The 16,395-nt window shown below is 49.0% G+C and overlaps 1 protein-coding gene across 1 annotated transcript; it reads right to left on the bottom strand.

The window, feature by feature from the left end:
- LOC120683136 (probable E3 ubiquitin-protein ligase ARI8) lies at positions 1–16,178 on the bottom strand. Its single transcript, XM_039965162.1, has 15 exons — positions 15,721–16,178; positions 9,524–9,648; positions 9,080–9,182; positions 7,317–7,407; positions 5,877–6,049; positions 5,432–5,536; positions 5,276–5,364; positions 4,715–4,822; positions 2,100–2,190; positions 1,904–1,993; positions 1,524–1,571; positions 1,259–1,330; positions 1,073–1,172; positions 865–991; positions 1–690 (listed from the first exon to the last, which is right to left on the bottom strand). Exons 1-15 carry the CDS (start codon positions 15,883–15,885, stop codon positions 408–410), a joined length of 1,770 nt encoding a protein of 589 aa, XP_039821096.1. The 5' UTR covers positions 15,886–16,178; the 3' UTR covers positions 1–407.
- Between the last annotated feature and the right edge of the window lie 217 nt (positions 16,179–16,395).

Genomic DNA, 16,395 nt, shown 5'->3' with positions numbered 1-16,395 from the left:
AAGACAATTGTCCCCTCGTAACAAGACTAAATTTCTTTTAAATTGGTCAGAGCATTATTACATTACAACAGCACTACAACAATTCAGTTCATTTGGGGCGGGCACCTCCTGGCCCCCCTCTACTTCCATAAAACAAAACATTGTTACAAATATGGATATACTTATATACAAATCGATCTGGATGATGAGTTGAGGCTTCACGGGTGCTGTCAGACGACAAACAATCGAGGATACACGAAAATCTACTTTCTTCAATCTTCACTGTGTCCCCAATCCTCCTACTGATACATCCTCGCTGGCCCCAGATATAGGTTAACTCTTAAATTTCATGTATGTTGCGCATCGCGGAGTAATACCTGAGGGTTTGCAAATGAATAGTCCAAAACTCAAATGAGGACTGACTAGTGCTATCGATGTTGGCGATCACAGGCCTGGCAGGCTCTGGCTGATTTGGGGTTTGCATATGTGCACTGATCACATGTCCAAATGTTGCTGTCATCCAAACCTCTGTTTGAGCCACCAGATTTGAAGCTGGTGCTCGATGCCCTGTTCTTGCCACTCTTACTTTTACCACCAAGACTCTTGGAAGTTGCACTTTTGCTGCATGTGCCATGGCTAGTGGAAGGACCCACATCATTTAATCCGGTTTCCAAAGCCCGGACAAGATTTTCAAAATAATTGCGAGTCACACTGTAAAACAAAAGAAGATGTTAAATACATTTATATCAACAAACTAAGTGGTCATTTGTTCAAAGTTAGGGGTGACCAAAGTCCTCAAGGAAAACAGAAGCAGCAAAGAAAATGAAGTTTTCTTCATGTCATCAGAGCAAGCATAGATGGCATAAAACGAAGTGATATATATACCTAGTTAATCCAGCCAGCTTTGTACGGAAATCATTGAAATCTTTTGAGGGAGATTCGGCTTCAAGGTATACTTGAAGTTCTTTCTCTGCACATTGATGCAACCGCTCCAAACCCGATTCTGCCTCGCCTAAATAAACAGAAACCAAGAATAAATCAGTTAGTGACAGCAGTCTAAACATGTTTATTTATGGTAAGCTAAGCTGAAAACCTTGCAGATATTCGAAGAACTGTCTTTTGGCATGCTCGTGCTCTGGCAGGTAAAATCCATAGGCATAAGTCCACTTCAATACCCTTCTACATTCGACAATCTGAACATTGAAATCAAAGCAGTCATGCGAGAGCAACAAAGACTTGTGATGAAACTAAACTAGGCTAGGCAGTAATGAAGTAATACCTGTAACCATGCCTCTATGATGAACTTCAGCTGTGACTCAGGTTGGCTTTGTATGTCACTCAACTTTTCAAGCTGAAGGATTTGGACAAGTCTGTGTTAGAAATTTTGAATAGGTGAACAGAGGTAGCTTTATTTTTTAAGGTAGTGAAAAGGGACGCATTACATTTATTATATCCAAACCCTACATGCCTTCATCGACTTCATGTGAATAGGGAAATAAAAAAATGAAGAAAAAGAATGTGAGTGTCATATATGCATCATATACCTTGTCATTCTGCAGACTTTGAAGATCTCCCAACGCTTTTTGCCTTGACTGCACCATTAGAGAAGAGTATATTATATAAGTAACTAGAAAAGGTGTTCTAGCACTACGAAGTGATATGAATAGTGCAGTGTCAACCAATAGTTTTTCTTCATCTGTAAGGGTTTATGCACACAAGAACCAATATGTCAACAGACATCTACATGCACATCTGAGCTGACCTTTTTTTCTAGAGAAACTATTGTGCATGCCTTTTCATTATTTGCAACCACGAATTTTCTAGCCAACAGAAATTTCTCATGCATTAATTGTTGGCCTGAACTCCATGCTAATGTGAGATCTAACATTTGTTCAGGTTATTTCTATCACACTCAACGACTTACCAATTGATTGGCTGCCCATCGTTCATAATAATGAGTATATCTCTCAAGGGAGTTCTTTGCCATTTCTCTTCTCCTTTCAGATTCATCATACTGTAGCCACAAGAAAAAAAAACAAAAAGGTTTGAGAAAATTTAGTAGATGACCTAGAATTTGCTGGTCATGATGACATCTTAGATCAGAAGCTCAGAATCCCTACCGCTCCTTCTTGCCTTGCTGACTCATAGCGGTTACAAGCATAAAATCCACCAGTCCTCTCTCCATGCTCCGACCATGGACCAAGACACAGCCTGTATTGTTGTTAGAGTATATTAGAGATATCTCTATATTAGGTAGATTAGGATTGTATCCGTATCCTACCAGATCTGTAGGAGAGGCTTCTTGCCCTCCAAGTCATGTACTCCTATATATTCAGCCCCAAGGCTCAGGCTAATACAATCCATCATTACACCAATTCTATCCCTTTTACATGGTATCACGAGATTAGGGTTTGAGATCCTAGGCTAATCTTCCGCTGCCCCTCTCGCACCCCGCCCTCCGCGCGCCGCCGGCCGTCCTCCACGGCGCACCTCCAAAGCGCCCCCTCGACGGCCTCCTAGCGCGCCCCCGGGGAGGTCGCCCATGACCTCCGCCGGGGGCAGCGCCCCTCTCCGCGGCGGATCAGTTTAATCCGCCGCCAGATCGCGTCAAGCAGCAGCAGATCCGGTCGTACCTCATCACCCGCCATGGAAATCGTCGACGACACCTCCGTTCCGCGCTGCCATGGTGGCAGCCGCGGGCTCATGCAGCACCTGCGTCCTACCCCGTGCTGCCGTGGTGGCAGCAGGGGCCTCGGCGTGGTGCGTTCACCTTGTCGTCGGCTGGTTACATGGCGACGCCCCTGCTCCGCCCCGCCTCCTTTGCCTAGCGGGGGGGATCCGCGCCGCCCGACTAGCGGACTCCTCCGGGACGGCTCCGCCCCGCCTCCTCTGCCTTGCGGGATGGATCCGCGCCGCTCGACCGGCGGAATCCTCTAGGATGGCTCTTCGGTGCGGCTCCGCCCCGCCGACTCTGCCTCGTGTGGGCTCCTGTTGTTAACGGCCAGCCCAGGCGCCGCCCATCCCGACGCGATCCTCGCCGCCGCCGGCTAGGAGCTCCGTCCACGCCAGCCTTCGTCCGAGTGCTCCCTCGCCTCTGTTTTTCCTTTTCTCACTCGTGCTCTGCCTTTGGTCTTTGGCCATGGTGGGCTGCGGGCAGAGAGGAAAGAGAGGATAAGGGTTTCAGCTACGTGCACCCCAGAGGTACTACCAGAGAAGCTGCTTGCTGTATCTCTTTTTGGTTTACCCGATCAGAGATCGGGATTGCGTCGCCCACCGCCCGTCGACTTCGCGCCTCTACCTCGACGTCGGCATCGACTTCACCAGCCTCTTCTACCTCTCCGACCCTGCGGCATGGCGAGATGGCCGGCACCCTAGGGGGCGCTCGTTTGCGCCGCCGCCTACATCGCCGCCTCGTCCGCACGTCGACCTTCGCCGGCTCGTCGTCGCCTTCACCGATCGGGACGCCTTCACCGACTTCGCCCACCGTCGTCTCGCCTCACGCTACTCGGTCTGATCAGCCGATGTGCGTGATCCACCCAGCTCCCGTGACGTCCGTCCTCGTACTGCACGCCTCTTCCCCGAGTATGGAGGGCTGCCGCTGCTTCGCCTCTTCGGGCAGCCGCGGCGCCACCCGTGGTCTCCTTCGCCGTTGCATCCTCAACGCCGCCGACTACGTCCACGACCTCATCGTTGACTTATCGCTGCGCGTCTCGCGCATGGTCTTCGTCAAGCTGTACGGGTTCTTCGCCATCTCCTTCGAGCACCGCCGCCGCGTCATCCGGATCACTCGGCCTTGTGCTAGAAAGTCTGGATTCCCCTCATCACTTCGTCTAGCACAACCACGTCGCCAGCATCGTCATCTCGTCCCCGACTACTTCGTCTACTCCAGCAACAGCAGGCGTTGGCATCTTCTACCTCGCCTTCTTCTGCGCCTGCGACCGCCATGGAGGCCTTCTCTGCTGGTCCCCCCGGCGACGGCGTCTGGTTGTGCATCCTCCCTTGCACGTCCGGTATTGGCAACACCGGTGCGTGCCCATCGTCCTCGATGCGTTCCCGAGCCTGGCAAACTCTGGAATGTGTCGCCCGATGGCCTGACTGCATCGACTTCGGCATCGCTCCCTCTACGACTGCCTCGACGCGTCGCCATCTTCGTCTCCGGCGTCTTCTCCATTACGCCACCACCATGGCGCCTCCTCGTGCGCCCGCGGCTTCATGTGCGGCTCCCTTGTCTTCGGCAACCTCGACATAGCTACGTCGACCACGGCTACTCTACGTACGGCATCATCGACCATGGCTACTCGTCCTCACCTCGGCTACCTCGACATCGGCACAAAGGGCTATCATCTGCTTGAGCAACCTTGTGGTTTTCCACTCCAGCCACAGCATCTGCGGCGTACTGACCGTTGTGATTGCGGGGGGATGTCAGTTTATCGACTTCTCTCCAGTCTCACCGTCTGCGACGCTCCCGCTGTGACTGCGGGGGGATGTTAGAGTATATTAGAGATATCTCTATATTAGGTAGATTAGGATTGTATCCGTATCCTACCAGATCTGTAGGAGAGGCTTCTTGCCCTCCAAGTCATGTACTCCTATATATTCAGCCCCAAGGCTCAGGCTAATACAATCCATCATTACACCAATTCTATCCCTTTTACAATTATGATGGGGCAAATCATTTTTTATTTGTGCATATTAAGAAGATAGAATGTATAATATAAAGAAGAAAATTGCATACCAGCAGAACTCAAATTTGCATGGAGGAGTACATGTGATGTGCATGCATCCCTGATTTTTTTCAATAGGTCGCTTGCATTTAGGACAAGGCTTTGAATTAGCCAGTATCCTGAAAATCATAAATAAACAGTTTGCAAGTCAACAACACAGTTCGCACTTGATTTACCTAAGGTTAACAGAAAAGAAACTATCTTAAGAAACATCACGCAGCCATATTTTTTTACAACTTCAGAAAATGGTGGACTGGTGATTTTCGAACATCAACTAAGCTACATTTTATATGCATGGACCATTGAACACCTTGATGTAGAGCATCACTTTTTCTAAATAGTCAAAGAAGCCAAAGTCTGTAATGCAATGACACGCTGGGTCAAATATTGTACAGAGCTCAGTTGTCTGTACATGGGGCTTGCTTTGGAACAACACCTGTTCTATTTGGGGGTGTGCGTGGGAGAGCAAGAGAGAATTATTGCCAGTGCAAGTCATGGAGAAAATTTTAGTTCCGATAGGGGATAGGGGAATAACCAAACTATCAGCATAATGTACTTTGTGCCTGCTATACCAGTTCATGTTCTCAGATTCAGCACTGTTCTTGAGGATCCACTTTGAAACAGTTGCACAGTCTACTGGACGATGAGCTTCCTCAGTGCACTGCGAAAAAACAATCTTTAAGGCCTACTGATTACGATACAAGTAAACAAATCAGTCAAGTACTCACGTTCCAACAAAACCCATATGAACAATTACAATTGACATCATAGCTGCCACTGCCCATGACGAATTCCACTGCATATTCACATCCAGGAGCAGGACACCATTTTGTCTGTTCCACACAGTCAACTTTAATCAGCATGATTTTAAGGTATGAGAAGTGTCAAGTGCTGCCTAGATATGGCAGTCAAAGAAAGTTTTATACCAACTACCAAGCAACATCATTTTTAAGTAATTGACATAGTCCACAGTGCACAATTTAAAATGCATGGGAAATGCCAGCTTCATTCTTTTGGAAAAAGGGGAACATGAAAAAAACAGGTTTATTTACAACCTCAAAAAATAGATCTTCAACAGAAATGAGTGAATTCAAATATCAGCTGCACTGCCTTTTATTGTTAATGGTAGTATGGTAGATGCCAACATCTCCACACCAGATTATATTAACTTACCTTTCTGTTATCTTCGATGTACGATCTGCGAAGATATCTCCCATACTTTTCCTTATCATCGTCATCAGCAAGTGCATTTATCATATCTTGTCCAACAGCAGCAGCACAGGATGGATCAGGACACCTCAACATCAAACACCCTGGACCATCATTTATAGCAGTGCTAATGTAACCTGTCAATAGCAAAATGTTAATTGATGGCCTAGTTCTAGAAAAAAAAAATTAAAGTTAGAGTTCTTTACACGAAACTGATTCCATGAAATGTCAGAACACCACCACAAAACAACAACAACAACAACAACAACAACATAGCCTTTTATCCCAAGCGAGTTGGGGTAGGCTAGAGATGAAACCCACAAGACACCAAGGTCACGGTTCAGGCACGTTGATAGCTAATCTCCAAGCGCTCCTATTCAAAGCTACCTCCTCAGAGATATTCCAATCTTTAAGGTCTCTCTTAACTGACTCGTCCCAAGTCAGTTTAGGTCTACCTCTACCCCTCTTTACCTTATCGACACGCTTAAGCACCCCACTACGAACCGGCGCCTCCGGAGGCCTCCGTTGGACATGTCCAAACCATCTCAACCGATGTTGGGTAAGTTTCTCCTCAATTGGTGCCACCCCTACCCTTTCCCGAATAACTTCATTCCGGACTCTTATCCCTCCTTGTGAGTGCCCTAAAAAAGAGTTATGCCACTAGCCCACCATACTGAGACTTTATATAAATTGATGCATGCAAAGTCTATTAGTTTTACTAAAACACTCTATTTTAGGGGCTCTTGTTGGGTTTCATCTCTAGCCTACCTCAACTTGTTTGGGACAAGATGGCTTTGTTGTCATTGTTGGATCCAAAGAAGCAAACTTCCTCTCTGCTCTAGAAAGTTTATCATATGTATATCTACTCAAGCAATCCATTTTCCAAATATATTATATCCAAATGCAGTATGGGAAGGTAGGCTAAATTGCAGCATGCTAGGGAGCAAATAAAATAAACCTCACATTGAGGTCAGACTGCAATGAATTAGCCTTTCACCATTCACCTAGACTGAAAACCTATGTCATTGACGACATTTAACTACTGGATCCTAGTGATCTCGGCAAATTTGTTAAAACAACAGGTGGTAACTTCAAATGGTAAAAGAAAATATGTAACTGAAGATAATCACTTAAAATTAACTGCTCCCAGTTTTCACAAACTTTATAGGCAACCTGACATCAGTCCTAAGGGCATTCGCAAAGTGATGCAGAAATGGTAATGCCAGCAACAACTATTAGTAGGACAAAAGATATAATTACTAAATATGGTATCATTAACTACCACTAAGCACAGCAATTGCCATTGACCAATGGTTTGATATGATATGAAGTGAAATTCAATTCACGTGAGCAGAAATTCAAACGTTTGTATACAAATAAATATTTAATCCCAAATTGACAAACCTCTCCAACATGTACTGCAGAAAGGATGACCACATGCGGCAGCACTCATCATGCCACGAGGGCAACTTTCAAAACATATTCCACATGTCACCTGTTATGATAAGAATAAATGCATAACAATTAAGGAGTTCAACATCATTCAGAAGTGTTGAGTGTCACAACCAAGTTTCAGTGGGATTAAGTGGGAATGGGCAAGTAAATGACCAGATGCACACGCTGTCAAAATTTATGGTACATGTGAAATTGTGTGCTGATGCATGTGCATTGCAAACCTGCAACACATAAGTATAGTACCAACTTTTTCCCCCAACAATTGGACAGACAGTTATATGATTATTCATTATTGACATAAATAATTGCTAAATATAATTATTACACATAACAATAGAAGTACAAATTGAAAAATATGAGTGGCTACAATATATCTTTTTCTATTTTATGCGCTTTATGTACACACAGATGCATTTTTTCTGTCAGCCAATACTCAGTACAAGTAGGAGTGCCCATATATAGTCCTATACAGAGAAATTGTAAAAACTTGGGATATAATGATGAGTATTGATCTCCACCAGACCTCCACAGCCTTTACTTTTAGTGCTAGGATTACAAAGTTTCAATTAGGAGTGAGGAGTGAGGACTTTATTTCCAAGACTTCATCTCTAGTGAGAATCTGATCTATCTCTAAAACAGAAATATAATAAGAGCCAAAAAAATTCTATATGTCATAGCTTGAAAGCAAAACAAAAAAGATTTGAACAGCTGTTTTCTTGAGTGCTCTCAATACTCAATGTTTTCTTCTGAACACAACAAACACATGAATAAACCACAGTTCTTAGGACCGGACCGAACCGGCCGGTCCGACCAGTTAAACCAGGAACCAGACCCTGCGCCGGTCCGGTCAGGTTAAAAGATCGGGTGTGCAACTAGACCAGAGAAAAACCGTTTGAACCGCCAGTTTTTAATGAGAACCGGAAGAAAACTGAAGGAAGAACCAATAGAAAACCGGCACAGACCGGAACACGAGCTGGCAGCATGGAGTTCGGCGCGTGGAAAGAGCTGGGCACTGCTCCAATTCAATAAAAACAGCGTCTGGTGGGATTCAAAGCCCAGTCCTGGGCCTTCGCAAGCAGCTAGCCCACCACCAGACCACAGGTTTGCTTGTGTTTAATTATAAATATATATTATATTACACCACTTTGAGCCAGCGGTCCAACTGGTCAGACCAATTAAACCGTGAATGGACAGCCTCACCGGTTTTATGCCCGCTCCGATCCCAATAACTATGGAACAAACATAAGACACAAGAGCTACAAACAGGACTACACCAAGTGAATCTCTATTCCTTTGTACTACTAGCTCTATGAAGATGAAGCACACAAAGACACAAACATCTTAACTAAAAGCGACCAATTTGACTCAAAGTGACTGCACAAGCTGGTATGGAAATAAGCACAAAGACTCATGAGTCCCCTGCGCCACTAGCCGCAAGGACAGGATCACGACTAGTTTAGCACCTAAACTAATGCATTGGCATGCTACCAACTGCCTCTTAATGTGCTCCAGCGCGTAAGCACTTGGACCTATTCTTAAGCCACGCACAAACACATTCACGGCTCAAGCATTTACTTCAACATAAAACATGCATACTTGCAACAAAATCAACAGTAACCACATCAATAACCAAGAACTAATTTATTATTCAGAGAGAGAAAGTGTGCATAGCCAACTAGAAGAACAATTGAAATTAGTGAGGCATGGTGTACTTCTCTGTCATTTGGCAGTTCCATGTGCTTCTCTGGTAAGCCAACAATCTTACGAACACGCTCTTCATCGGCGAACCATTCGTCATGCACCTTACTAACACTCCTGTGGGGTGAACTAGAATCAGGTTGCTAAAAGAACAACACGCAAAATGGCAGATCGGCACCTTGTCCTCTGAATCCATATGAAAGAAACAATAAAGAAGCACATCTGCAAGCGGTAATTGATTCTATAAAACTGAAATGCACTATGAACAGAATAAAGCAGTATTGATTAATCCTTAAGTGAACAAACATGAGCCTAGCATAAGCTGTAGATAAATCAACTCTTTAGATGCAACAGCTTGAACCTTAATAGGCTATCATATGGAAAGATTTTGCAAGGAACCAGAAGAAGGAGCAGTTTTAAAGTGTAAGTTTCAATCTTATGATGTGCGAGGACTATACCAGTTATAGTTGCGAAGAAGAACACATGCTTCTGACTTAGAAATTGAAAGAACAGTTGAAACCCTATTTATGTCATCTTCTTGGCGCTGCTTGATATCAACTTCACTGAGTATGCTGTAATTTTGCTGGGGGCACAAAAATAAATGACTGCAATGAGGAACACCTAACACCAAATGACAATAACTGATCAAGTGATCTAGAATAAGTTTTTAGCAAAGAGATCAGCGTGTTATCACAAAGAGAATCAAATGTTAACTTTAAAATAATCTAATGAAATTCTTGGCAACAAATTGTGGTTAGACAAATCAAATCAATATGCTTACCATTTACCAGAAAAATCTAACACATCACATGGATGTCCACATTGTTACAAGGCTGGCAAAACAATGTATTTTTTTACCAGTGTCATGCTCAAATCACTTCAAGACTTCCTTGAAGTGCTTGGTTCGCCTTACATATAGTTCAAGTTCAGCCTGGCAGTGCTTCCCTAAGAAGATATATTTATTGTTTCTGGACTGCTAGCTTCTATAAAAAAAATCCCTATACTGAAACATGCTTAATAGTCAAATTTTCTTCTACAATATATATATTTGTTGTTTCAATGTGTTACATGACCACCAAGGCAGAAGCATAAAACATAAGTAGATTTGAAGAATGAATGGCAGCTTATCAAATTATTTTCTTTATTCCCAAAGCATCCCCAAGTCAATGCAAACTGGTAGGGAACAGGGATGTTGGAAAGGAGATGCCAAAACAAGTAGAAGCAATGCTAGTCAACTTTGGAACTCACCGCTAAAAAATATTCAAGACTATATACGACTTACGAACAGTTAACGCAAAAAATCGTAACTGACAAGTAATGGCTACAGTAGTTCAATATCAATGTTAAACAACCATAAAATAATCCTGTAGTTTTCTGGTTTTCTGTAAACAATTTCCATTTTCACATAAAAAAGTTGTAAATAAAATTCAAAACAAGCCACAAAATAAACAAACAAAAGGATATTGAACATACATGTACATAAACACAATAAATACCATAAATGAACATCATCAAACTGAAAGTTGTGCAGAACTAGGATATTGGACCAGGGCTACATTGACACGGATAAGGGTGTCACAATGTACACAGTTTCATATCCGCTTACACAGGTTGTTTTCTGACACAAGATTTATACTCGGACACAGACACGGATATAGGACTACGATTTGGATCCAGAAATCAAATATGGAAAATTAAGGGGGGCACTGGTCTCTGAGTAACATTGATGATGTGCCAGCATAATAGAAATGCTTGTTGTACATTTGGCAGAACAAGATGCAAAGCCAGAATAAAAAGGAAAATAAAGAAATAAATGAACTAAGATTTAATTGCAGATTTACAGTGCCATCAACTTTGGCAGTTACATTTTTCTTCAGAACTAAATGGAACTGCACCAATGATGGATAAGTCTTTGTGCTGGATGGATAAGGCATAGGGTCCTTGCAAGGACCAGAGCATCTATTCCTTTAGCATATTTCAGTTTGCTAAGGACAGTCAGTTTGCTAGGACAGTCAGTTTGCTAGGACAGCATCTAGATTTAGTTCTTTTGACTAGCATCTTAGCATCTTTTGCTTGACTGCTGCCTCGCTGCAGCAATCTTTGGCTGCCTGCCCTGGCTGCCTATAAGTATGTATCCCCAGCCCCTTGGGTTGGCATGGCTTTGAGTTTGTGAATGAAGAAAACCCAGAAAATTGCCCCAAGTTCATTGTCATCCTCTCAGCTCAATGAGAGTTAGAATTGAGCTTCTAACATCTGGTATCAGAGCCGTACTTTCCTGTAGGTTAGACATCTCCTGCACTTCTCCCTCCCAAGCAGCAGCTAGCGCAGCAGCAGCTAGCGCAGCAGCAGCGGCAGCTAGCGCAGCAGCACCTGCTGCACCCTCTACTCCACCTTCCTCACCCGAGCAGACGTCTGAGGTTGCGTCTTCTCCACGCAGCAGCCCCTTGGAGGCGCGCCATGTCCGACGCACCGTCTCAGCGCTCGGTCGCCTCGAGCGCACAGCGTCAGCGAGATGCCGAGCTCGCCGCGGCAGAGGAGCGCAGGCGAGCGACGGCACAAGCCGCTGCTGCAGCGGAGATGGCGGCCAGGCTGGCTGCAGCGGAGCTGGCGGCGGCCAGGGCGGAGGTGGAAGCAGAGGCGGCGGCGGAGGATGCAGCGCGTGCGGCGGAGGTCGAGGTTGAGACCTTCGCGGCAGCCTCAGCGGCTCCATCGCCGGCGACGCCACCGCCGACGAGGACCTTGAGGAGTTGGAGAGAGAGAGAGCGCGGGAGCGGACCGCGCGGTGGGCAGCAGTCCACCCCGGCGGCAGCGGCCTGGACGGCGGCGCGCCCGGCGGCGGTCCAGGGGCCCGCGCGCCCGGCGGCGGCCTAGACGGCGGCACGCCCGGCGACGGTCCAGGGGCCCGCGCGCCCAGCGGCAGCCTAGACGGCGCGCCCGGTGACGGTCCAGGGGGCCGCGCGCCCGGCGGCGGAGGCGGCGCCCCTGGCGGCGGCACGCAGGGCGGTGGCGGCGCTCCTGGCTGGGGTGCGCGCGGCGGCGCCCCCGGCTACCACGGCCTCCAGGCGGTGGTCAGGGACGTCGGTCCCGGTGGTGGGTGGCCCACCCTCACCAAGACCAACTACGTCGAGTGGGCCGCAGTCATGGAGGTGAAGCTCCAGGTGCGGCATATGTGGGAGGCAGTCCGATACGGCGACGTTGACTACGATGAGGATCGACGGGCGCTGGATGCTCTCATCGCAGCAGCCCCGCCCGAGATGCAGTTCACGCTTTCCAAGAAGCGAACTGCCAAGGAGGCCTGGGACTCCATCGCTGCGGCACGTATCGGCAGCGACCGCGCCCGCAAGACCACTCTCCAGGCACTTCGCAAGGAGTGGGAGAACCTGGCCTTCAAGCCAGGTGAGGATGTTGATGACTTCGCCCTCCGTCTCAACACTCTGCTGCAGAAGGTGGTGCAGTTCGGCGACGACACCTACGACGAGGAGAGAGCCGTCGAGAAGCTCTTCCGCTGCATCCCCGAGAGGTACAGACAGACCGCTCGCTCGATCGAGTCTCTGCTGGACCTCTCCACCATGACGATCGAGGAGGCGATAGGTCGCCTCAAGGTCGTCGACAGCGACGAGCCACAGCCTCCCTCGGGAGGCATCTCCATTGGTGGGAAGCTCCACGACGACTTCACCGTCGAGTACGTCCACTTCGAGGGAGCCGGGGGAGTAGGCAGCTCTTCTTCGCCGAGCGTGCCTACCCCGGTCCCCGAGCCTCCACCGACTCCGGCGCCCACCACACCGGCAGCACCACGCTCTTCAGCTACGACTCCGGCTGCGCCGAGTTCCTCGGCTGCACCACCACAGCCGGCGACGCCACGCACTCCAGCACCGGCAGCCACTCCTCCGGGCACGCCTACTACAGCACCTGTTCATGCTGAGCACAGCCCGGTGGAGTTCGCTACTCCGCTCTCTCACGACGAGGAGCGCATCGACGCGTACCACGACGGTGAACCACTGCAGTACCGTACGATGGAGGACCTTCTCGGCGATCAGTCGGTGCCGGGACTGGTGCCTCACGACCTGGAGGCGCAGTTGCACCTCGCGTGCGACGACGGCGAGCCTCGGTCTTTCGCAGAGGCCGAGGGACACGCGGCATGGCGTGCCGCGATGCAGTCGGAGATGGACGCGGTTGAGAAGAACCGCACTTGGGAGCTTGCTGATCTCCCTCGTGGTCACCGCGCGATCACCCTTAAGTGGGTGTTCAAGCTGAAGAGGGATGAGGCAGGCACCGTCGTCAAGCACAAGGCTCGCCTGGTGGCACGAGGTTTCGTGCAGCAGGAGGGAGTCGACTTCGACGATGCCTTCGCTCCCGTGGCACGGATGGAGTCCGTGCGACTTCTCCTTGCGCTGGCTGCCCAGGAGGGCTGGCGCGTCCATCACATGGACGTCAAATCGGCGTTTCTCAACAGCGACTTGAAGGAGGAGGTCTACGTGCACCAACCGCCGGGGTTTGCGATCCCCGGCAAGGAAGGTAAGGTGCTACGTCTGCGCAAGGCCCTCTATGGCTTGCGGCAGGCCCCGAGGGCGTGGAACGCCAAGCTGGACTCCACGCTCAAGGGGATGGGCTTCGAGCAAAGCCCACACGAGGCGGCCATCTACCGGCGGGGCAATGGAGGCAATGCCCTGCTGGTGGGTGTCTACGTCGACGACTTGGTGATCACCGGCACCAAGGATGAGGAGGTGATGGCGTTCAAGGAGGAGATGAAGGCCACTTTTCAGATGAGCGACCTGGGGCCTCTCTCCTTCTACCTGGGGATCGAGGTGCACCAGGACGACTCCGGGATCACACTTCGACAGACCGCCTACGCCAAGCGCGTCGTCGAGCTCGCCGGGCTCACCGACTGCAACCCAGCTCTCACTCCGATGGAGGAGAGGCTGAAACTGAGCCGTGACAGCACGACAGAGGAGGTGGACGCTACTCAGTACCGGCGCCTTGTGGGGAGCCTCCGCTACCTCGCCCACACACGGCCGGACTTGGCATTCTCCGTCGGATACGTTAGTCGGTTCATGCAGCGACCGACGACGGAGCACCAACAGGCCGTGAAGAGGACCATCCGCTATGTTGCGGGGACTCTCGACCACGGTCTCCACTACCCGAGGTGCCCTGGAGCGGCACACTTCGTCGGGTACAGCGACAGCGACCACGCCGGTGACATCGACACCAGCAAGAGCACGAGCGGGATCCTCTTCTTCCTCGGCGAGTGCCTTGTTAGCTGGCAGTCGGTCAAGCAGCAGGTGGTGGCCTTGTCCAGTTGCGAGGCCGAGTACATAGCGGCCTCCACCGCGTCGACTCAGGCGCTTTGGCTCGCTCGACTGCTTGGTGATCTACTCGGCAGAGACATTGGAGCGGTGGAGCTCAGGGTGGACAGTAAGTCCGCCCTGGCCTTGGCGAAGAACCCCGTTTTCCATGAACGGAGCAAGCACATCCGGGTGAGGTACCACTTCATCCGAGGCTGCTTGGAGGACGGGAGCATCAAGGCAAGCTACATCAACACCAAGGACCAGCTTGCAGACCTGCTCACCAAGCCCCTTGGGAGGATCAAGTTCCTTGAGCTCTGCTCCAGGACCGGGATGGTCCAATCCTCCCACAAGACGACGCACAAGACTTAGGGGGAGAATGATGGATAAGTCTTTGTGCTGGATGGATAAGGCATAGGGTCCTTGCAAGGACCAGAGCATCTATTCCTTTAGCATATTTCAGTTTGCTAGGACAGTCAGTTTGCTAGGACAGCATCTAGCTTTAGTTCTTTTGACTAGCATCTTAGCATCTTTTGCTTGACTGCTGCCTCGCTGCAGCAATCTTTGGCTGCCTGCCCTGGCTGCCTATAAGTATGTATCCCCAGCCCCTTGGGTTGGCATGGCTTTGAGTTTGTGAATGAAGAAAACCCAGAAAATTGCCCCAAGTTCATTGTCATCCTCTCAGCTCAATGAGAGTTAGAATTGAGCTTCTAACAACCAATTCTGCTCTTTTGGTACAGCAGGTTACTAAACTGTTTTGCATTGTCCAGTTCTAAGTCTTGAATACTTCAACAAATTTGGGCATAGAAGCACAGTAAATTTTTTCTGTTGGTTGTTTGTAGGGCATCAAAAGTTTAAGATTTGTCACAGATTGCATGTCATTTGCAGGTCATATACTCTATTTGATTTGGCGTCCAACAAGCAAATAAATCTTAGCATTACTACACCTCCAAATTTCCATCGCTCATGCGTAATCACAAAAATTCTACACTAGCACCACTTGGTGTACATAATTTTCATTGAATGTATTTAATTGTCGACTTAACGTGTTTGCCTATTGCCCGACATGTATTTTATGCACCAAACAGCATAACTCGCTACGCATAAGTGCTATTGATTGCCCAGGCTCTGTCTTGCATCACCACTGTACATTCGTATAGGGGGTAACAGCCTATGCAGAGGTCACTCTGAGGCAGTGCGTCACGTCCCGGTCTACGATACTAAACTACGAAGGCAATGTCCTACACGTGCAACGCCTAGACAGTCATCTCATCAACCACCGCCTAGATTCACGACCCATCAATTCCCACATTTCCCGCACGGAGGCAGATCCGCTCCCACACACGCCACGCGCCAAGGGAGCCCGAGATCACCTGCTGCCGGTGGGAGAGGAGCTCCCCGGAGTCGTCGGAGTCGTGGTCGGCGAAGTCGTAGTCGGCGTCCCCGTCGTCGCTGCCGGGGAGCCCGGCCTCCCCGCCGCTGTAGAAGTCATCGTCGGCAGAGTCGTTCGCGTCGTGCATGTCGTCCTCGGAGTCCATCCCTGCGCCGCCCCCGCCGCTCGCCGCCGCGCGCCGGAGCCCCAGGAGCAGCGCGGATCGGGCGGATCGGAGCGGCGCCCACCACGTGGAGGTAGCAATCGGGGTAGGGTGGCGAGGTGCCCGCGCAGATTAGGGAAGCGGAGGGGGAGGGTTCGGGGTGCGGAGGAAGGATTGGAATGGAATAGGGGAATGGGGAGGAAGGGAGAAATGGATGGGTGGGCTGGGTTGGATTCGCTCGCTCGCTCGCTCTCGGTTGTAGAGGAAGCTGGGAATGGGAGTTTTCCTCTCTTTTTCTTGCACCTTTTTTTTCCCTCCCTCTCCTTGTTTTAAGTCGCGTCTAGTTTCTCTCTCTCCGTTCCCCCTTTCATGTCTTATTATCTTACAGCTTTTCTCCGTGTTTCTAGCTGTCTTAGGATCCGTTTTATTTCGCTAAGCTTCGTTTCATAAAAGTAGGCTTCTACAAAGTTGCCACATTCTATTGTTTTTTTGTTCTTTGCATCATTATTGTTT

The sequence above is a fragment of the Panicum virgatum genome, chromosome 7N (genome assembly GCF_016808335.1).
Source record: "Panicum virgatum strain AP13 chromosome 7N, P.virgatum_v5, whole genome shotgun sequence".
Classification (NCBI taxonomy): domain Eukaryota; kingdom Viridiplantae; phylum Streptophyta; class Magnoliopsida; order Poales; family Poaceae; genus Panicum; species Panicum virgatum.
The sequence above is the reverse complement of the archived record's forward strand: the minus strand, read 5'-3'. Positions and strand labels throughout refer to the sequence as shown.

What these genes read in the sequence shown, in the direction of transcription:
- LOC120683136 (XM_039965162.1), bottom strand. Translation starts at nt 15,885, where the DNA reads ATGGACTCCGAGGACGACATGCACGACGCGAACGACTCTGCCGACGAT. An exon ending in CATATGGGTTTTGTTGGAAC is followed by an intron (nt 5,365 to 5,431) that starts GTGAGTACTTGA and finishes GTTTTTTCGCAG; the next exon opens with TGCACTGAGGAAGCTCATCG. An exon ending in AAAGTCTGCAGAATGACAAG is followed by an intron (nt 1,331 to 1,523) that starts GTATATGATGCA and finishes CAAATCCTTCAG; the next exon opens with CTTGAAAAGTTGAGTGACAT.